We start from the raw sequence: 23,956 nt of genomic DNA, 5'->3' as shown, positions 1-23,956 counted from the left end.
CTTTCCGATCAAAGGAGTAATGGCAGTCCAGTTGCTCACTTTTCATCATTACATTATTAAATGCAAAGAACATTGTACAGCACTTTATTATATCTGTTTGTCAACAACATAGCTACATATGCCATCACTTAGATCTCTGTACACAGTATAACCACGTCTTCTATATGACCATATGCTGGTACCAAAAAATAATTAGTCAGTACGGAAGAATATAAAAAGCCTAACTTAAATTTCTAAATGTACGTATACTAAATGTAGCATTTGTCGTTAAAATGTATTCACCTCATTAACCATAAGAGCAAAAATGACTATGTTTTTCTGGTTTGGTTTGGTTTTTAACTGCTACATATACAGCATCATATTGATTTGGTCTGGGAAACTTCCTCCCTTGAACACATCTCTAAGATAAACAATTACAAAGCTAATGTATTTCTGAGGTGACCCGGGACCACAGTTATTCCCTGACAGAAACTGTTAACGTGGAATTAAGGGAGAAAATACTATTAATAAATTAAGATGAAAAACATTACATAGATGTAACCACTCCCAAGACAGGTGGTACAAACCCAGGAAGCTTACCATTAAGTTTAAGCTCAAGTGCAATCAACTGTATCTCAAATGTATCTCAAACCTACTGAGATACCAAGACAAACTCAGCCTTTTCCAGATATTGCAGCCCTTCCTGCAACCCTGATATGTGGTTGTAAAACACTGCAACACTGCATGCTGTGGGCTGCTGCTGAAAATGAACAGTTCTGCCCCATCCTGGGCACATGTTCCCACCTGCTCTCCCTTGTTGGCTCACGTGACTACCCAGAAAGTCAGATCAGCATCAGAAAATTAATCATTACTTGGAGTGGATCCGTTCTCTGTCGGAAAAATAAGCTGATCCAAATAAACTATATAGTCACACCATGAGTAGATGTGATGGAAAGAAGCTGGAGGGGATACGCAAGAGAGAATGAAGAGGAAGACAGATTCCCCCTTTCAATGACAGCTGACATCTCATTCAGAATAACAAGAAAATGCACCTTAAGAGTGCCAGAAAGTAAATTTTTTTAGGATAACAATTCTTCTGAATATCTGGTTAAGAACCACAAAGTAAAGAAATGGATTTTAAAGTCTTGGCTCTACATTATTTTTAAGCACATCTACCTGGCTCCTCAGTGAATAGGTAAAACGGCCAGTTGCAAAGGAAGTATACGCTCACAGACATATGTCAATAAGAGAACTCAAGGAAATGAAATAAGTACTTTTATTCCATCTATACCACCTCATTCAAGCAGAAGTAACAAGACAGACACCTGCAAAGGCTCCTCTAAACCACTGAAGCAAGACAATCAATTCTGTCATTCAGTTCTCAAACCAAGGAACTTTCTCAGGAAAACCGAGGCTTTTTCAACAACCATAGGCGTGACACATTGAAAGCTGACAACTGAGTCATGAAAGGGGAGTTCTTGGAGACCAGAAAAGAGGCACTCAATGCAGAACATGAACAAGAGCCAGGGAAAGAAAATCTAACAACTAATGGAAAAGTGCAGTGCTGTGCCTCTGACACAATCAAAAAGTTCTGAAATTTTAATGTCATACAACTGAAGAAATAAAGTATCGATAACTCTGAATTTAGCTGCAGTACTTTCAGATACTAATGATAGTACTAACTTTTTATTAGGGAGTGCAGTGATAAGACAAGGAGTAACAGTTTTAAGCTGAAAGAGGGTAGATTTAGATTAGGTGTAAGGAAGAAGTTCTTCCCTGTGAGGGTGGTGAGACACTGGCACAGGTTGCCCAGAGCAGCTGTGGCTGCCCCCTCCCTGGCAGTGTTCCAGGCCAGGTTGGACGGGGCTTTGAGCAACTGGGTCTAGTGGGAGGTGTCCCTGCCCATGGCAGGGGGGTTGGAACGAGATGGTCTTTAAGGTCCCTTTCAGCTCAAACCATTCTATGAGAGTCTATGATTCTAGTAGCACATGAAGTGTACTACCCTGCAAGCCCCTGCACAGAAAACACTAAGCATTCCATACATCTAATATAACTATGCGAGAGCTAACTTTTGTCAAAGACTGCAAAGTTTAAGCATCTCAGTCAATTTCTGAAAGGAATCAAAAGTAAATGGAGTGGATTATTTCAAATCACTAAGCACAAAGGTATTTTATCTAAAACAAATATTAGAAGCTTGAATCCTAGAAAAACAGAAGTGGTACACAAACCTTCCTGCCAAACCAAGAGGGATATGATTCCAATTATTTTAAATCACCTGCTCCACGCCTCAGGGATCACTGCAGTAACAGAGGAGATGGGCAATCGGTACCAAGTATGACTATTTATTGTTACAAAGAAACACTACAGAATAATGATGATTTCTGATACAATCCCCTTCAGTACCCCGTGCTGGGGATCAGCTTTCTTCAGAAACTGGCCCTGAAGAATGAGAACCTGCAAAGGGAATGCAGGTACATAAACTACAACCAATGTATAACGTTGCAGATCAATGGTGAGCTACGTTGCACTGTACTGTAGGTAACCTTAAAAACATCTGCAAGATTTTAATTTCAAATAGGTCAAATATTTTAACTGCCAATGGAACACTTAGAAGCTAAGCACTTTCTTTAATAATCAAAGTAACAAGAATTCTGAAAGGAAATATTTCAGAAATTTTCCTCACACTGTATATAATTAGCTAGGAGTTGAAAGCAATGTAGTAACATAATGACTAATATTTTTCCTCATTAAAATAAGGAAAAAGAGAATTAAAAATATGTTGTGATACAATGTGCAATTCCTCATGTTTCTTACTTCTGAAGTATCCTTCATAAAGCAGTTAGATGCTTTTTATTAAGTTTTGATGGAAAATATAACAATTTCTATCAAAACAGAAGAATGTCCTTTTTTAAAAAAGATTTATGAGAAAATCCTATTTATATGCTTGCCCTTTGATGTAAAATTTATATTTTCTACTATTTATAGCATTGTGGTTTCTAATTGAAAGATTCTGATCAGATTTGTAGACTCAAAAGAAAAGCATCAAGAGAGAAAATAATAGAGAATGTTATAGCAAGAGAAAACTTAAAAGCTATGCTTCAGAGCTTTTAAGAACAATGAGGTTTTATAGCAGACATTCTGGAAGTGCATCACACTTACAAATTAACAGATTCCTTAGATATCAGTTTAATTCACACACACACACACACCCCCATTTAACATTGAATAGAAACCTCAGGTTGTTAATCCTTTGAGTGTATACGAAATGACTGTTCAGTAAGGACACAAGTAAGTTCATGGGAAATCAAAATAAAGACATTAATGAAATCAAATGAAAAATATACTAAACATTTCATGTAGATTTACCTAAAAAGAATTTTAACTGTGGTTCTGAATATAATTGTTACACTTAAATTTATGCTACAGTAGAGGAATACAGTGCTAATTAGCACGTGTACACATTGTAACAGGACAATTTTCAGCCTCAGCTGTGTTTGTTCCTGTATGTAAAAATAAGGAATTTTTTTAAAAGCTTACTTTTCTACTTGTACTGGGAAAAAAAAAAACAACAAACTTTGCTCAGAGACAAAATTCAGAAATAAGCCTAGATCTAATTATAAAAATAAATATCTCCAGGGCAAAGAATCTTTTTAAAAAATACACAATAAAATATAAATGCAACATGATTTCCTCAGGCACTCCTCATTGCCATTTGTAAATATCTAATTTTAATCAAAAGTTCAGTGTCACTGAACTGGATTCACATATAACAGCATATTAAAGAACTGCAAAATCTCTTTTTTTAATTTCCCTAGCCTTCTCAAAATATTTATAGGCACTCATTTACTATATTAATCATCATTATTTGTCATTCTTCATGCAAGTTCTCTTCTTATGCATTGCAGAAATCTAAATATCTCTGGGGCTTTTTTTGGGGGGGAAAAAAAGTTATTTAATGAAAAAACTTCAGAATAGAATCATGGTTTGATGAAAAGGCTTTTACAGCTGCCTCTTTGGGGTACATTTAGTAAATAAGACATTTATTCTGAGGAAAAGCTAGAAACAAGAGAAGATTTTAAGAAGTCCATGTTTATTTTTGAATCCTGGATCACATATCTGTTTTCCTTGCCAAATGAGGGTGGGGCAGAGAGAGAGTTAAACACCATCAGCTGAAGTGTGCTGCCATGGCCCAGTTCACTTTGGTGGGGTTTTGCCAGCTCTCAGCAGATGAAGATCTTGACAAAGCCGTAAACATGACCTAAAATAGTTTTTCTCTACATAAACATCATAGTATCAATGAAATCAGAGTCAGAAGCAAGGACTACTCATACCTCTAAAATGCCAGGAATTATTCTTCTCAACAGTAAAAAGAACACACAAAAATCTCTTTTATTATTTAGTTGTGGGTTTGAAATCAGAGGGCGTTTCATTTACTCAATATGGTGAGTGAAAGACGTCCCCAGAAATGTGGATGAGGGGAACAGCACCAGGAAAAAACAGTCCTGAGTACAAACAGATGCAATGCATTACACAAGTGTCACTACTGCGGATCCAATGCCTGGTTAGCAGCAGGGATCCTTCTGAGGTCGTGCAGAGGTGGGATGCTGCTCACACATCTTGCCCTAGACCTCCAGCTGGCACTCATAAACCTTGAGCATCTTTGAACAGCTACAACAGACTAAGAAAAAATGAATCTTATTTTCCCCTGAAAACTTCTCTTCTTGCTCTCCTTCCTCATCTCCACTTCATCTTTCTCAAAAACTCACCCAGGGTTAAATGATGGAGCATTGAAGATACGAAAACTATCAGGCTGTCACTGCTAGCAAATTTAGCATGAACTACCTACCATTTGATCTCACAGATCTAAAAGGACAAATTTAAGTAACTGACTGGGCAAGATGCTGTTTCCCAAGAGGCAATCTAACACATTTCCAGAACCAGAAAAACCTCGTGACACCAGATCTTGTACTCACTGTGCTTTTATGTATAGAGGATGATGTTAATTTGACTTTAAGAAAATTTTAGTTATAACTTTTTCTTTCCTCTGAGACCTAATTACTGTAACTTCTGTTGTTGTAGAAGTCTTCATATCCCAGTGAAAGGAAGAACTACAAGAATTCTGGGGAAGCCATACTCCTTTCCCCCCCCCCCCCCTTTTTTTCTGAAAGTGAAGCAGCAAAGGTTCATGTGTAAAAGGTCACATTTAATTAATGGGCAAGACATCTTAAATACATTGCTGTTGGGGCAAAACCAGAAAAATCAGTGACTGCTCAACCTGATGTTTTTAAAATGCATTTGACAAGGTTCTTCAGCAAAGACTAACGGCTAGGTAAAGTATGATAAAATACGTTGTGATAAGAGTGATTAATAAAGTACTGGGTTACAAAACAAAGGAAAGTCATGAATGAAAACTTGTAAAGTTCAGAATGTTTTCCTGCCGTAATTCATACAAAAAACTCTGACAACTGTTCAAGATCCCACTTCTAAAACCAAGACAGGGAGCAGAGAAAACAGAGACTCACCCTGTGACACAGGTACACCGCAGTCTCCACTGCGCCCCACCGCCACTCTGGGTTTCAGAGGGTCAGACATAACACCAAGAGCAACGCCAGATACAAGAGCGGTAGGGCAACGTGTTCCATCTATCTCAGTAGATAGTACAGGACTTCACTGTGCAACCACACAGTGAACCTACTTCCCTGTGAAGCAGCACCAGGTCAGAGAGAAAGGACTCTGAAATACCCCCTCTCCCAAGGACGCCTGGCAGTTTTAAGCGGGCAGAAGTCAAATGAAACACTACTCGTGCACAGCTGCAGCGTGAGAGGCAAACAGCCAACGCACTACGCATCTGCAGGGGGAAAGAACACAAAACAAGGGCAGCAACCCACTCGGCCATAGGCAGCACTTGAGGATGAACTCATCTGGATTACTGTGTGATTCAGCGGGTGAAAGGACTATTGTCTCAAGGACACCATTTAGGCAAGAAGGAGACCTCAATAGATCTAACAGTCAAGAGAAGTGAAAGCATTTCCCTCACTGGAGCAGATGGTGCCTTGAGGTCATTTTTAGCTGCGTGTTTTCCAAGCTCTGAAAGGAATCAATAATGTTTAGAGCAATGCCCCCTTTTCAGCATGTAGGCTTCAGAAACGAAGTAACGAGTCCCACCACCAGAGGAAATCTGCAAAAACCCTCCATTAACATCGCCTTCACGTTACAAATAAAGCATTCAAACGTACTAAAAAGAGTGCACACTAACTTTGCTCCTTCATACTAAAAGTATCAGTGACCAAAACATTCTTCAGCAACAGGATGACATATTACAAACATTTTCAACTGGTCTTACATTTTGTTTGTATACAAAAGAAAGCTTACCAGAAGATGAGCTCTTCCCACTCTCTGGAAGTAAGTAACAAGCTCTCTTTGACACCTAGAGGCTACCAACATGGCTAACTTTTCCCATGAACAATTCTTGGGCAACAGCAGAAAGTTTACTAACATTCTGTCAGCACCACAGGCTAAAAAGAGCTTGATGAAACTTGCAGACTCTTAGGCATGCCAATACATTGCTCAATCTACTCCACAGATAACACTTGTTAAATATGACTCATCCTCTACATTCAAGTATCAAAGTCCTGTTTAAAGTTGAAAAGTGCAAGAAAAGCACAGTTCAAAACTCCTTTTCCTCTTGATACAGCCTCGGAGGTCAAAATGAATCAACATTTTCACTGTAAATATTTTCTGAAACAGCTGACGGATTTTTTTTTCATTCCCACTGAATTACAGGGGCTAAAATACTCTAAGGAGACATTTCTGGAACAGACCATGTTCCTACATACTGCTATTCTTCTGAGCAATTTTTGAGCTGTAAGTCAGGGCTGTAGCCTCCACGCTCACATACATCACACTTTCAGAATCAAGGCACCATTAAAAAGCATTTACCCACACAAACTTTTTCTAAACCATGTATGCAAATTACATTCTGGAATATGCTTTTTCTAAAGCATGGTCACTTGCTATAGTTTTCTGGTCTGGTAACATTCGTTTCATTTAAAAAAAAAAAAAAAAAAGAGAGAGAGAGATTGTAGAGTGAATTTGGTGTAAGTAGACAAATCAGAGATGGTCAAATTACCAGAGTAATCACCAGATTTGACTGCCTGATGGCAAATGCCCAACAGCAATGCTGTGCTTCTTAACTTTCTTTAACTGAATCCAACTTTCAAGTTGGACTCCTACTAACTCAAGAGTTAAACATTTGCCACTTTCTTTGATTTCTACATAATCCTGTCTTTAATTTCAGGTGACACTGGCCTTCCACTTGAACTTACCCAACCATCCAACCCCTGGGCCACAGCCTGTGCACACCACAGCCTGGCAAAACCCATGCCATAGATGTGCTCAAGCACTCCCATTCAGCTCTTCAGCCACCTTTGCTGCTCAACACTCACACAATAAAGTTTCGGGGAAAAAAACATAAGCCTTCCCTCACAGAGTCATCCCACTAAAGTCTTGAAAAGCTTGCACAGATGTAATCCTCTGTGGGCAAAGCTCTCCTCTGCACTGAACATGCCTTAGTCTGAGGAGAGATACATGTTTCCATGCTTGGCTGTGGCTCAGCACAGCTGCCACTGCACAGTTCATCCCTGCAGCAATGATTTCTCCTTCCCAGATTAATGCAAATTATGCAATGGCTTCAGGAATACTATCAGGGAGCATCTGTGGCTATGAAGAGCAAAACTTCATCTGACAGGCCTCTATGATCCTTTACGCACTTCAAAAGACATCTCCTCAGAACAGCATATCCATACACTGCTCAGGAGGCCACTGGCAAGCCAAAGGGAACAAGTTGACTAGAACATCTCAGGCAGCTTTCTTGTCTGAAAGTTTTCCACAGAAATCCATAGCAAATTTGACGTAGTTTAAAATAAATTAAACGAGTCAAAACTAGAGAGAAGAGAGACAGGATGGGAGTCGCAGTGATTTTTTGAGATGTTAAATAAAGCAGTTTTGGTTAACATTCAAGAAGTCAACAATTACACTGTTTTTAGAAAATACAATATTGAGAAAAGATTGTTTAGGGACCAAAAAAATGAACCATATCCTCAGATGAATAAGAAAGAGATATTGCATAGGAAGACACCACAATCCTGTGTCCAAGAGCAGTGGGCTTGATCCTCTGATGGTATTGGACTTCACCCTCCACATCCATAGTTATCCAGACTCAGAGAACAGACATGGGCCTGTCTGTTCATCTGGCAACAGCCCAGTGAGCTACCTCCCCTGAAGCACGAGGTCAGTCTACCATGAAGGAGAAGGGGTTTTGGCTCAAACCCATGGGAGCTGAAGACAAGGATGCCCATCCTCTCAAGGTGTGAGATGGCCACAGCAAGTGGAAGGACCACAAACCTCAGCAGAGCTGACTTGAGAGGGAAAAGCACTATGACAGCACTAGCCAGAAGGGCCCACAATTTAGAAAGCAGAACCTTATCAGGCTTTTGAAGGTTTTACACAGTTCAATTGACCTTTAAGCAGTGTTTGACAGGATAACTGCAATAATGTTTCAACAAGCAGAGCCTTAAGAAAAGTTGTTAGTCTTGAGTAAAAGATTGGTATGATTATTGATAAGACTAGAAAAGGCACCCAGAGTACCAGAAGAATAAGAGAATACCAGATTTACCGTGACAGTGTAACACATACAACCAAAATGCTTTTATTTCAGAGTGAGTGTTAACTTCATATGTAGTTCCTCCATAATTTGGGTAAATCTCAGCAAAATTTATCATGACATTACTTGGAATGCAACACATCTGTATCATGAATGTGTTATAGCAGATTATTAGCCACAACAGGGGTCTCAAAACAGGTATCCTCAGTGAAACAGTGGCAGAAAGAATATTCCATTTGATCCTGCACTAAGGGGCACCAACACAAATCAGGAGTGAATATTGATACGTTGATTACCAGAGCTGGAAAGGACTTCTCTATCAGACTTTGCAGTTAATACACTGATCATGGCAACAAGTAAATGTTGGGAAAAATACTTTCTGTAAGGATTGTTACATCTGAGCCCTTAAGATCCTTCATGACTGTATATAAGCCTCTCTTACGAGCTTTTGGAGTATCTGTCATTCACACATTCATAAAATACTGCTAGGTTGGTGAAGTATCTTATCCTCACATGAATACTGCAGAACTGCATACATTGAACATACAGTAAAGTATCACACTCATTTTACTAACGACTCATAAACCTTAAGAGGAAGAAGCAGCAACAAGGCAGGAAGAAAACCAAATGCAAGTTATCACTCACTACAGCCTCAGTCCAAGTTTAGCCTCCTCTCTCTTCAATTTTGTGATAGGCGGACTGAAAATTGTACCTAAGTTTCTCCAAGAGAGAGCAGTCATCTGATTAAGTATGCAGAAAAGAAATTTTTTAATTGGGCAATTTCTCATGATACTTGTCTTTCCCACAGTCATCACTCATCAGTCCCAAACTCAAGAGCTGTTTTATAAGACCCTCAACAGTCAGAACTCATCTTTTAACCAAAAAAATTACTAATTGTTTGAGCCACCCAACACAGGTGGCTCAATACCGACAGAATACCACAGGTGGCTATAATAACCAACAGAAGTTGACAGCATCAGAACAAAAAGCGAGAATGTTTTAGACAAAGTCAGCAGTTTCAGAAGCACCTGCAAAGAACAGGGATATCCTCTTCGAAGACTAGAGGCAAGAGGCCAAGAAGTCAGAGAATCCAATCGCAAAGACTAGGCAACACCTGAATAACTAATAGGGATTTCAACTCGAAGTGCAGGCAGAGCTATGCGAGCTCAGCATGACAGAGCAGAGCTGCTCTGCAACTGATTGTTAGCAGTAAGAAGTTATTTAAGAAATCTGTGAGCCATGCCTCCAAATCAATGTATGGAATTGTATCATTTGGTCACAAACAAACCAGAAATGCAGACTGTGGAAGACAAATAAATACTATGCTGAAAACTACTGAGTCACTCTGGACTACAAGCAACACGTACTTCTATCTCCAGACACAGTTCAGTCCTGGAGCCCCTTCACACCAGGCTCCCTACAACCAGGTCAGCCCTTTTACTCACTCAGAAGGAATCCAGCGTACCTCCATGACAAGGCAACAAGCAAGCGAAAAGCAGGTTGAGAAACAGAAGTTGCTATACTATGAATGTTTTGCAAAGCCAGCAGAGATGAGTGAATTTATGTCCACAGCAGGTCATTGAGTCAGGACCTCAATCCACTCGAACAAAAGGACACAGAGATAGCATCTAGGGAGGATGATGTGGCCGACTTAGGAAGAAGACACCTAGACTTTACTTCACAGCACATGCCCTGGAAAGAGCAGCCACCGTGAAGAAGACCACGTACTTCCCCCGACCACCAAAGACCCTCACCCTATTTCTACTAGGCCAGGCATGCTCAGACTGTGCAAATGAATTCTGGGAACTCCTTATCATAAGACACCCCTTTCCAGGAAATCCAATGAATATGTATGATTTGTGTGTATGTAAACTGATGTCCCTTGCTAGTTCTTGGGAGCTCTTATGGTGGAGAATCCTCAGGGCGACCTCAACGCTGCTAATAAAGAATACCTGCTTAACAGTTATATTGGATTCTGATTGTTAATTTCTTCGCTTCAAAAGCATTAAGAAATTTGTGATTTCACATGTGCTTCTTACAACAGCAAAACACAGCTCAAGGCATGGAGTTAAAAGGTTCCTCATAAATGACCGCAGCAGGAACTTAACTTTCTTTTAAACACAAAAATCTTAGTTTAGCCTGCACTGAATGCCCCTGCCATAGAGGCCATTCATCTTCTAATAGGCTTACTTAGGCAACAGTAAATTAAGCATCCACTGCTACAATCCTGCATTGCATTTATGATAATATTAATATTAGCATATTCTCAGATATATCTTATCCTGATTACTCTTTAGATTAAGTGCTGTGCAGCTGCTAGTAGGCCCCCTTTGGGGAACAGAGAAATTGAAATACAGGACTGTCACCGATACCGGCAGTGATTCTATTCCACAATGGAATTAAAAGCAGAAACCCAAAGTCCCATGAATTCTTCAATGTCCACTATACACTGTACATTAAAACATTAATGACATGAACGTATAATAGCTCACAACATTTGCCTTGTGCTGTGCTCTGAAGCCAGCAATCCCGGACAACTACAACTGTGAGCACACTGCTTTTGTTTCTTAAGCAATTACATTCTGGATTTGGAGGATGACTAGATAAGACTATTTCCTTTACTACTGAATAGTAAAGCACGCACATTGCGAAGGCACTCAGTAGTTATGGCAATGGCCCAAAAACCCCAAAACAAACAAAGGAGGTTGCTAGAGAAAAACCTCAACAAATGCTGAAAAAAACACATAAATTTTTAGAAATCTGCCATCACTTCCCAGTCACTTCTGACTTCAATTCCCTTCTTTCAATTCCTTTTCTCGTATTACACTCCTCTGGCTCAACTCTGTCATAAGCCTGTTCTGAAACTCCTGATCTGCAAAGGCTACGCTTTGCTTCTGCTCTCCCCTGAACCATCATCTTCATTTCCCTTTGTGCACTTCCAAACTCAGGCTTGCATCCCTCTTGTACAACTTCTGACCCTTTTCTGCAGCTACAGCTTTCATCCAGGAATTAAAGGAATCTGATCCGATTTAATGCGACTTCCTTTTCTCTAGCTTATCTCTCTCTCCTTTTATCTCTATCCAATTCAAAACACAATTACATTGTTTTTCATTAATTCAACAGCTACAGCCTCGTTGTCTAGTCCTCTGACTGCACCATCCCATTCAGGTATCTTTGCTTTTCTAGACATGGCTGCTTGCCCTTCAGCCATCAAAGACTCTTCTTGAATGCTTCAACCTCCTCCAAGAAGCATCCTCCCTAAACTACTCCACAGGGCCATTAGCTTTGGTTTGAAATGTATTCAAGACCAGTTTTTCTAACTCTGATACAGAGCTGTCCAAGAACTACTAGCAAGGGATAGAATAGGGCATGGAGACAGTCAAAGGGTATTTAATCGTTAAACAAACTAAAACATATGAAAATTTTATTAACAGAGAGTGCACCTCTGTTCCCCTACCCTTCATATGCCACTGATGTCAGACTGTTAACTCTTCAGGGCATGGGTGTCTCTTCACATGTGAGCAACATCCAGCACTCCACATCTTTATACTTCATGTGACTTTTACCAGACACCCAAAAGCAACCATAAAAGTTAACTCAGTCCGTAACATTGATAAGGATTCTGGCAGAGATAAGGGTGTTGTTTTTTTTATGGGATGCTAGACTTTAAAATTCATGATATTAAATTACTCAAGTGCAACAGTTAACACTATTATACAAAAACACCTTCCTAAATACAACTTCCACAAAACTTCAGGTAAGCAAAGGCAGCCACACTGCTGGTCCGCTACTGCTGAGCTGACTCAGATCCCCGGGCAAGGGATGCAGTATCCTGCAACGAGGATGTAACCGTGCCCTGTCAAGCACAGCAAATGGGTACTGCTCCACTCAGTTTGGCCTGCTTTCACTTCATAATTTTCTTCCTCCAAATCACTGCCAGCTACTACATACAGACCTCTGTGGGTAACAACCATCAGAGACCATGGGAGAGGCTGTGGATATTTTAAGCAGCTGAGGGAAACTTCTTTATCAGGAGGAAAAGTTGTTGCACACACAGCTTTACACACAGAAGCTCAGTTTAGCGGAGACTGTTGTGAGAGAAATGCATTTAACCCTTTTTAACCCACGAGCATTACTTTTTTTCCGGTTGGACTAACATTAGTACTAATAACTTCACTAAATGAGGATGACTTGAAAATTTTTATAAGCATAAGATTTGATGAATAGAAGTTGAGACATTCAGAAGAACAAAATCCATTAACCAAGTTTCTTCTGTAAGACCAGTGTTTGAATCCTAATAGTAGATCCAATGCAACCATTACTACTTCTTGAACAGACATGTCACAGTGTGTGAACTAGTGAGCGGTCCAAGAGTCTTCAAAGAATCCCGAAATGCTGATTTTTTTTCCTTTTTTAAGCAAAGCACCCATTTTGGCACCTTTAGAATCCTATTTTATTGTACTGTAAATCTGGCCTTCACATCTGTAAAATCTTTACATAGAGTAAGTTACATTTAGAGGCAAATAAATATGCTATGAAGATGCTGTTTATTATTTAACTACAGAAAATTAATGCAAGCTGTCAGCGCTTATGCTTTATGGATTATAAAAAAGAAATCTGAGACCCTTTTTTTCAGCTATTTTGTTTCTTGAATGGACAGCAGTCAACTGGAAAAGGAGGAAACCAAGGCCTGCAACTCATCTTGGATGTCAGCAGTTACCACAAATGCACACATTTTTAATGTCCTTCGTCTGTAACAGCATAGACTCAATGTTTTTTTCCTCTAGATGTAACGGCCAGGTACCACCTCAAATATGATGCCTAGCGATCCAGATTAAAAAATCACTGTTTTTTAATATAAATTGGGTTAGCTATTTGTTAAAAGCTATAGGGATTGCTATACCAGAAATCCGAAAACATACCCCAGTCTGGGTAGCAATATGCAAGTCAGATTGCAACTCACATATCACATTTCAAGCGATTCCCATCTTCTATTTTTAAAAACACATCCGAGTCCACAGAACACAAACCCACCCTGCCCACGCTCCAGCCAGAAACCGAAATGAAGCCGCAGCGCTTCCACTCCAGCTGTCGCAAAGGCACAGCAACTTTCATTCCGTGGCTCCCCCAGCCCCCGGCAGCGGCGGGCAGCGGGCTCTGCCTGCGCGGGCCCCCGCCGACGGCCGCGGGCGGGCACTGCCTGGCCCAGGGACCAGCCTCCCCCGATCCCCCGGCGCCGCTGCGCAGGGACCGGCATTCCCGGTGGTCCCGCGGGGAAACGAGCCGCGCGTCTCACCGAGCCGCGCTTCCACGCACCCGCCGTCCTTCGGCAGCGAGACCGCACCTGGGGGAGGGGGACGGGGAGACACCGACACCACCACCGCCGTCGTCGCCGCCGAGGGGGCCCCTGGCAGCCCCTCATCCCCCCCCCAAGGCCCGCCCAGCGCCTACCTGCGTCCGCGCCGCGCCGCTCCGCACCCGCGTACTCAGCGCCGGCCGCCGCGCCCCGCCGCCGCCCGCGACCAGCCGCAGGGGCCTGATGCTCTCTCGCTCCGCGAAGCGGCTCTCGCCCCGCCGCCCCGCTGCCGCTGCCGCCGGCTCGGCGCCTCCTGCGCAGGGGAGAAGCACCCGTCAGCCGGCTGCACCCTCGCCCCCGGCGCGCAGGCTGCAGCGGGGGCTCCGCTTCCGCGGGGCTCCGCAGCGGCCCCCGGCGCAGCTTCCCCCCTCCCTCCCGCCCGCCGGCCGCGACTCACCTGGGGCAGCGGGCAGGGCGCAGAGCGCCAGGGAGAGGAGGCAGGCGGCAGCCCGCATGGCGCTGCCCACCGCCCCGCTCCGCGCCGCTCCGCCGTGTGCCGCCGTGTGTCGCCCCGGCTTCCGCCGCCGGCTCCGCGCCTGCACGGGGCGGGGGGGGGCTGCGGGGCCGCGGGGCCGGGGCTGCCGAGCTCCGCCCCGCCGCCGCCGCTGTGCCGAGCCCCCTGCGAGGGAGGGAGATGGCGAGAGCCGGCGCGGCTCCCCGCAGAGCCCGCTTGGGAGAGAGACGTGCTGGGAAATGTAGTCGTTTGCCGGGGCGTGAGGGGCCGGGGCGAGAGCGGAGGGGAAGCCCCGGAGCCAGGGGAGCGCCGCGGAGACCCCGCGGCCGCTCCCAGCCCCGGCCCAGCCCGCGGCCGAGGGCAGCCCCGCTGCAAAACTCGCCCTCCCGGTCCGCCCGCCCCGGCGGGGGGGGGCCGGGGAGGCAGCCGGAGCCTTTGGCCTCCCCACCTGCCCGTACTGCCTCCCGCCCCGCTCCGGGGGGCTCCTGCTGCCAGCCCCGCTCCCCTCCCTTTCGTATCCCTCTTCAGAGCGAGCCTCCATTTCCTTCCCCATGACCTTTTGTCCTCCTTTCTTAGATCTCCCCTCCCGCCCCGCTTTCTCCACGGGACTAACACTTAAAGAGAGTTGAAAACGATTACAACGCGCAACCATCCGTTTGAGGTTACAACACGCTCTCCTGGCCCCAGCAAGAGGCAAAAGCCAGGCCAAAGCAAGAGGCGGGAGTGTCAAGGAGCGCCCACGACGCCCGTTCCCGAAACGAGAGGATCATTCCTCCCTCAGCAGAGGGATGGATGGCTGCAACAGCAACCCAATTCCACACCCCCACCTACCGGGAAGCCGGGGCTGGCAGCTCTGCCTGGCAGCACTGTGCATCTTCTCACCTTCCTTAACTACGTTTCTTCATGGAAATGGGACAAGAGCGGCAATTTTCGCAGGCACCCCCTCCCCGCATCGTTTTCCGAAGCGGCGGGGGAAGGGTGGCCATGGCACACGCTTAAGGCCAGTCGAGAGAGGAGGAGGATTGTCAGAGCAGCACAGCGGCAGATGCAGCTCTGTGCTGACCCATGGCAGAGGTCAGACTCCCCACGGCAAGGTTACAAGCACATAATAAAGGAGAAGGTGGCATCACAGTAAATGGCCCTCAATACTGCTGCTCGTTAGAGTCTGGAAGATTTAAAGGTCAAAACAAAACAAAAAACACTTTGTTTTCATAATCTTAAAACCATAATGCAGATCAATATTAATTGCATTGCTCGCACCAGCAACAGCCAGGACACCTGACACTTCTACTGCTCTTCGGAGCGTTTCAGCCCGCTGGGCTGCCTTCCGTGGGCTCCCCCACGGGAGGGACCACGCTGGGGGCACCGCAGCTCCACAGCCGCTGCCTGCACCCCCCGGGCAGCCACCCGCCGGGGAAGGTCAGGGCTCCTGGCCTGATTTTTCTGTAGGTCTTACCTTACTTACACAAATCATCTTATAAGGGGAAGCAATTAGAGGACAGATGAAGGAAATTCAGATTCTCAGAGTGTTTCCACAATACAAAACCAGACAAAATGACGGTTCAACAAGCTGAGGATGGGAGCAAGACAGGCACTTTAAGAGTACAATATTGCATTTGGAAATATATATCAACCTTGAGGAGAAAGTGGCTTATAAGTTTTGTGCTGTCCAGCTTACACTGCAGCCATACGCTACAGGCAAGATGGAATATTACCTAAAAGTAGCCATTAAACCCTTGAACAGTTGCTGAAACAGCCTACAATTAGCTTGCAAAACTCTGCTGCAGGGTATCAAAAGGACCATGAGTGGTGTGGGTAAAGAAAATGAGACAGTGCTATTTATAGAAAGAAAAATCAATACTATAGTATGATGTTTCAATCTGTTTTCAAAAGTCATAAATCCTTACATTTCAGGCTGCAGCCAACCTGTACGGTTATTTCAGTTAGACCAAACTGTCCCTGCTGGCACGCTCTTGCACAGTTTCTTCTGTCAGTGTTTCTGTGAGAATTCACGACGTTGGGTGTATCTTACACCAGTTACGCAGTAGATACACAGCACAGTCATACACTCATTCCCTGGCTCAGTACATCATCTTTTTTTTTTTTCCCTTGCCATTACCATGGTCCAGATTTGGTGTTTAGATGTCACACCTGGAAGGTTCACCAACTCAGCACCAGCCAAGGCACAGCTGCTTTAAGTTAATGATTATGAATTCAGTTTTATCCAGTCTGTGGGCTCAGGGGATGTGGTACGGTCTGATGAGAGCACCTTCACAAATACAGCACTTTTTTAGTATGCCAACTCTATTTTGGTCAAACCCTTCACTAAGTTTAAGAATACATTTTTAAACTGTTTTTTTAGAAATACATCTAACTAATACAAAGATAAAGGCATTTTAAAAGTATGTGTGCTAGAAGTGATTAGCCAAAACAGAGCTGAAAAAGATTTTTGTCCCTTTCCTTGCAAACCTCTCTTGTTTACATCCTTCTACCATTTGCCTAGAAACACACTTCTGTGATAAATACTGAAGATTAATTCAAAAGAGAAGGCTTAAATGAGTTGTAGAAATTTTCTATATCACATTGAAGAATATAAATCACAAGGAAATCCTGATCGGCATCTCTGAAGTCCCCTTTATTGTATCATAAATTGATTGGAATTTGGAGATTTGACAGACTTAATCCTTCAGGGAAGTAATAGTTTAATTTATTGATGGCTTTTCCAGGTTCACTCGGGAAATCAGGCAGAGAGTGTCAATATTCACTACCTAGTATTACCTCACCAGAAGTCCCTTGACCTTGCTCAGGACTGTGGCAGACAGTCTACCTCTGAGCAATGAGGTCTTTCACAATCAAGGGGCAGATTTTTTTTTCTTCTTCCAGCAAATCACAGAGTAATTGAATAACTCACTTTGGAAGGGACCTTTAAGGATCATCAAGTCCAACTCCCTGCTCCTTGCAGGACTACCTAAAACTAAACCATATGACTAAGAGCATTGTCCAGATGCTCCTTGAACTCTGACAGGCTCAGTGCCGTGACCACGTCCCTGAGGAGCCTATTCCAGTTACCGACCATCTTCTCAGTGAAGAACCTTTCCCTAATGTCCGATCTGAACTTCCCCTAATGCAGTTTCATTCCATTTCCTCTTGTCCTGTCGCTGGTCACCAGAGAAAGGAGATCAGCACCTCCCCCTCTGCTGCCCCCCTTGAGGAAGTTGCAGACTGCGATGAGGTCACCCCTCAGCCTTCTTCAAACTGAACAAACCAAGTGACTCCTTGCAAGTCCTGCCCTTGAGACCGTTCACCATCTTGGTGACACTCTAATAGTTTGATGTCCTCCTTATACTGAGGCCCCCAAAGAAACCGGTGTTTGCAAACAATGGTCAACTTTCCAATGTTCGTTCTCTTGCCAATTAACATTCTGTGGAATTTTATTACACTGAAAATTCAGGCCAGTTCTTTTTTAAGTGAGGAATAACAGCTCTACCCTACGTTGCAACATGTCTTCACAACTTGCCAAACGTAACAAGCATATTCTATATGACTGAACCACAATTGTGGAAAAATGAAGCCTGAAAAACATATGCCAACGTTTTAAAGGATCATGAGAAAGAAAGTGGAAAAAAAGGTGGTAATATTCATCTTTTGATTTGCCGTATAAGTATTCCAAAGATTATTTTTGAACCATAATTAATTACAAGTCATAACACTTAAATTTAACATCTAAGTGTTACTACTCTCCTTTCCACAGAAAATAAGAAAGATACATGGACTAAACAGCCTTGTTGACATTGTACTTCTAATTTATTTTAGGTATTCTTGAAAATTACTTCCCAGTTGTACAACTTAAGCTTTGCTGTAATCACTACAGTAAGTAGTAATGACTGCAATCATGATTCACGGTTTTAAACTGTCTAAAGTTCTGAAGAAATTAGCCTGCCTTAAAATTCCGAAAGAGTAACACATTTTTAAATGCTAAAAAACCTACAGAAATTGCTTTGTATATTCATAATTTTGATAAAATCTGAATTTTCTGCATTGAGAAATACACAATGGAGCCTTGTGTATGCATAGATGCGATGGAAAAATACACTGACTTCAATTACAGAACATGACAGTAATGTAACACTGTGAAAAGTATAACTCCTTGCACAGAGCAACTTCTGTTTTCTCAAAAATTATAAATTGTAACTGAAATCTAGGGCACTTTTTAAGAAACACATTCTCAGTGATCAAAAATCAATCACAATTTATTAAGTTTATAAAAAACATATTAAGACTTTTTCCTGATAAAAGGTAGATATTTTGTAATTGTCCCTATTCATCTGGCCACCGATTACCATAAATGTACTGCCCTAAATGTTTCAATGTGAAAAGCACATTTACATTCCAAATACATGGTAATTACATTTTCTTGTATCAAGTACCAGTTAAATGTCCAATTAGTCAACAGTGCATTTTGACTGCATGATTGTACAGCAGTGACCTTTTTGACTAAAGTACATAAACCTATTTGACTCTTCTGGTTATTTAGTTCAGAGCGTAAATGTTACCTCAAAACAGGAAGCATGTGCAATCGTAATCTAAATATAGAGCACATCACACAGAGTCTGTTTTGACGTTAAATTGGAGGTACAGCCTGATGTGGAGCACTGCACCAGCCGTTCCCAGCAAGGACATTGCAAGGTTCAGAGAAAGACAGTGACAGAAAACAGCAAGTGAGATCTCCCCTCAAGTCAAAACAAAACCCAAAAAACCCCAAACCCTAATTAAAAAAAAAAAAAAAAAGATTAAGTCTGACAGCCACCTGAACCTACAGCTGCTTTATGCCAAATGAAATTGGACTCCACCCAAATACTTGCTTTGCATCCCAAATCTTTTTATGGTGCTATATCTGGGATGCTCAGCATTTATTTTGGACAGCTGCATTCTCTAAAGCAAATACACTGTTGAATCTCAGAAGTCAAAAAGTAATATTTACAGACTGCACAGTAAAAACCCCAAAATATTCATCTCATACCATCTTCAGAGATGTTAATTTGGTTAATGAACTCAGCTCACACTTACTTTCCCTCTGCTACAGTTATCAGTGGTGACACTGTTACTGGCTGGTATTACCAGTGCTATTTACCTTTACTTATGCCTGCATTTGATAGCACAAACAATCTCCTTAAATGGTCCAGAGGACTAGTTATGCTAAGAAATAAATGTTGGCATTCAATTTCTAGTCCACCTACATACATTCTGTGTAAATACACTGTATAATTCCTCTGGATCAATTGGCTGCTAAAATTTCCCCTCATTTGTCTTCAAGAGTGTGGATTAGAGGCATATAGAGGTTACAGCTAAATTTGAGTGGCAGTAAGCACTTGAAAGAAAATAGCTTATTTTTCAGAAAAATATTTTCATGAGATGAAACACAATAGAAAAAATTAGAGGGATAAAAGGGACTCCATCTCCTGCTGTGATGCAAGTAACATCCAAACTACTCAGTCACCCAAGAATAGGAATGCTTGTTCACATGTTTGCAGTTTTATTTTACACTTCACTATTCCAGAAATATCCCATAATTCTTAATATAATCTTAAGGCACGTCTTAAAAATCTCAAATGTGGAGCATCTACAGAATGGAACTAGAGCAAGGAAGTAATTTCCACCTTTGAGTAGACTCGCTGTAAGACCAAGATAGACTGTGACTTGATGCTACTGCACTATCAACTAATAACATGATGAAAAAGCCCAGCATGGGCACCCTTTACTGGCCCTTGGTGCTTATCAGCCAAGGGCCCAGAGGTCACACGGACCGTGTAGCTCACAGATTTTCCAACTGGGGAGCATAGGGGGATTCATATTTTCATCCCGTGTCCACCTGCCCCACTGTAACTACATCAGTGAGAGCAGCTGCCATTTTTTCATTCCTGCACTCAGACTGCCACGGAGCTTCAGCGATACCATCACCAGTTACATTAGCTGAGTCCTTCAGAGCAGAGGGTGAAGGCACACACACCCTCTGCAGGTGCATGTAAGGAGCCATACAGGCCGGAAGAGATCACAGAACGACAACAGCATGAATGGGTAACTAAGTGTGCCCTTTTATTGCAAGCTTGAGGTGGAACATGGATTCAATCACCTCAGTGCACACTGGCAACTCCTGAAGGACAGAACAGATGTTAACATGCTTGGGGCTCCTCAGGTTGTAACTACCTTCCCCCCAGCTCCAAAGGGGAAGGCTGACTTTGCAGTCACCTACCTGCTGCTTCATGTCAGGTATTCTGTAGTCAGATGTTGGCCAAGAGATTGCTGCTTGAAGAGCTGCTGCTGAGCATAGGGCTTACCCAAGTGCATGAAACTCAGAAATTATTGCAGAACTTCCTTACGTGTGGGGGGTTTTGGAGTCACTAATCCTCACTATCACCATACACCCATAGGAGTATCTGTGTGTACACCCCTATGCATGTGTGCATACCACCCCCAGCCCCAACCTTGGGAACTCTATCCTTTCAGCCACACTATAAATTTACCTGAAGAACATTTCTGCTCCAGATAAACACCTACCATGGAGCAAAGTCATGTGCAGTGGTTGGGCACCCACTGCAAAGATACCAAACCTAACTTGGTGTAGGTGTAACCAGAGTAAAACACCACTACTTCTATCTAATGCTTTCTTTCTAAAAGCAGATTTCAACACCTCTTATTTCTTTTGAGGTTGTTACTACAATCCCAACTTCGCATTGTGTAGCTAGTTTCCATATTAAAAGTCTTTACTGAAAATCATTTTGCTCTCTCCCATGGTAATGAAACAAAGGGGGTCTGAACAGATCGGTTACAACTCACCCCTACACTGAAGTACCAAACCAGTACAGTGTCTGCACTGGCTTTCAGTAATGGCATGTGTCTGTGCACCCACACTCCTTCTATTTTAACGTTTTAAAGATTCTGGTATTTCACATCCCTAGAAACTTGCTCACCATGCCTATGAAAGAGAAACAATGAAGATCACTGGACCACAGGTTAATCACTTAAATAAGAGTACTTTTATCATGTAAAAGCCTAGGGAATTTTTTTCCAATCAGACTTTAAAACGAAGTAGTATCTCTTCTACACAGGGGTTAAAGCTTTAACTTTTTTTTAAACATTCAAGATTTGGGTGCTTCATTAAAATTCTGAATCCCACACTGTGCTGCATTAAGTGTACACAGCAGAAAGTACAGGAATATAGCTCCAAGTTTCTCTAACCACCACAAATAGTACACTAACAAGTGGTTTTGAACAGAATATAAAAGTTACATACACCAGCTTCAAATTTGCAGAAAGCAAGACAATCAAAAAATGAAGTGCATTAGGAGAAATTCATGTACCTATAGAGTTCAAACTGTAATTATATAATGCATAATTATTACAAAGATGTACTTCCAGATAGAATGAACTTCTAATGCAAAACTTTTACTCTAGTTACTAGAGGTTCTTGTGGTAGTGTTTGTCCAAAGTGTTTGACGTTTCTCAGAATCCCTGCCACATATTTTGAAAATACTCATTCTTTTCTCTGAGGAAGCCAGGCAGACAAATGTTCTAACAATCAGCCTTCCATATTTAATTATTTTTTCAAGTAGTAATATAAGTATTTTTTAAGTTTTTGAAAAGCTTTTTAAACAATCTTGAAAGATCATAAATGGATGAAAACCACACACAACATGCTGAGTAAATCTTTTAGAAACAGTTAATAGGCTCACTGTGGCTTGTGATACAATCTCAACATACTACACACAACAGGGATGCCTGGCACACACTAATGTGACTAGTCATCTGTAAACAAAATCAAAATTGTGACTGAAAGTGCTTTTTGCAACCAGTAGCAGTGACTCTCCCATCTTGTTCTGCATTACAATCAGTAATCTTTATACTTTGATGACAACTCTGAATTTTTTTCCCCTCAAGATTCTAAAGCCAGATTCCAAGGTGTTTGTATCTCCTCTTTGCAGTGCCCATTGAGCTAATGTGTTCTAAATCATACACAAAACATACACACTGGTTACCCAATGACCAGCTGTACTCACATTGACTACCTCTCCTCTTAACTAGTGCCATCATCTTTATGTATATGAATAATCATGTATAAATACATTCCAGTTGGATGGAGGCCACCACACCAAGAAGAGTGTGTGTCTCAGGGATGGAAGGAGGTGTCCGTGAGAGATGCCTACTGACAGACTGTTGCAACATGTTAGGGGAAAAATGCAAGTTTTAGCCTTTAGTACTGAACCAATAGCTAAAAACCAAAACCACTCCCAAAAAACATCTTCAAAAGAAAAATGGACAAACACTGGTTCCTAAAATAATTGCATTTATCAAATCAGAGAGCAATCCTTCTATCATTAAAGTGTCACTCAAAGGACAAAGTAATTGCTTCAATGTTCTACTTTAAAGTCCCATTCCTAAAACACTGTATTTTGGTAAATTACAGGCAAAATATATACAGATAGAGGCATATTCAAAAATCAACTCCTTGTAAAAATGTTAATTTTGCTCATTTCTCTAATGGCTTTCTATATAATTTTCTTGATGTGAATCCAAATCAGAAGAAATAACAAATCAAGCCAGAAGTGACCTGTAAGATGGAGACCAAAAGCAGTTCTTACCAGACTGTACAGGAAGAATAAGGAATGTCACCTTTAAGGTGACAGCAATGCCTAAAGCAGCCACTTTTATCATTAAGCTTCCAATTCATCTGCTCTTTAAATGAAAGGAATTTTCCTCACCCATTCCTGCACACCAAAAGCTTTACCTACCCCTCATAGAAGCTATCCTGTAAAGGACAGACAGTAAGTACCCAACAACTAAAAGCACTTTGACCATAAGAACACCGACAAGAGTTCAGTTTGAGAATATCAAATGGGCAAGAGATAAAAATGCAAACAAGTAATTTATGCAAAAATTAACAAAGAGTAATTTCTGCTGGTTTAGATCTCTTATATGACTTCAAGGCACTTACAGTTATTAATAAAGATTTGTAATTACCTCCTATATTTCCATACTCAGGCCCTGCACCAATTTACAGATACAGAAATTCTGAAAGAGATCAGGTCTAGTAAAGATACTAAGTATTAAAAGTTTTCCCAGTTCTCACTTGGGTCTTTCACTGTGCCTCTGAGTAAGCTAGTCAGACAGGCTGGTCACTCTGAAAGAAAAACCAAACAAATAACCTGGTCAATCACAAACCCATCAGCAACCTATTTGGTTGCTGTCCTTGTTGCTGCTCCATTGTTGTTGTGTTTGGGGTTTTTTAAAGAAAAAATTTTAAGTATACATCTACCACTTTCCTATGGGCTGAAATACACAATACAGCTACTTTTTGTCTAAAAATAAATTATGACAGAGTAGCCAAAAAATAATACATGCTTTCCTAATCCTATTTCTTTGTGAGTACATAGGTTCCCCAAGACAATTTCAGCAGAAGAAATATTAGGAAAGCAAACGACTTTTTTTTTTTTTTTTGCATTCTCTAATA

At 41.9% G+C, this 23,956-nt stretch overlaps 1 protein-coding gene across 5 annotated transcripts in view; it reads right to left on the bottom strand.

The window, feature by feature from the left end:
* The window catches only part of ADAM22 (ADAM metallopeptidase domain 22), a 132,606-nt gene extending 118,080 nt beyond the window's left edge, over nt 1-14,526 (bottom strand). For all 5 annotated transcript variants that reach the window (XM_074900232.1, XM_074900234.1, XM_074900235.1 and 2 more), the window contains exons 1-2: nt 14,395-14,526; nt 14,093-14,250 (exon numbers count right to left, since the gene is read on the bottom strand). In XM_074900232.1, coding sequence (XP_074756333.1) covers nt 14,093-14,250; nt 14,395-14,452 — 216 coding nt within the window. In that variant the 5' untranslated portion in view covers nt 14,453-14,526. The remainder of the gene's footprint in view (nt 1-14,092; nt 14,251-14,394) is intronic.
* Nucleotides 14,527-23,956: the final 9,430 nt, after the last annotated feature.

Source organism: Athene noctua, chromosome 2 (genome assembly GCF_965140245.1).
Source record: "Athene noctua chromosome 2, bAthNoc1.hap1.1, whole genome shotgun sequence".
Lineage (NCBI taxonomy): Eukaryota > Metazoa > Chordata > Aves > Strigiformes > Strigidae > Athene > Athene noctua.
Note: the sequence above shows the minus strand (reverse complement) of the source record. Positions and strands in the feature narration are given on the sequence as shown.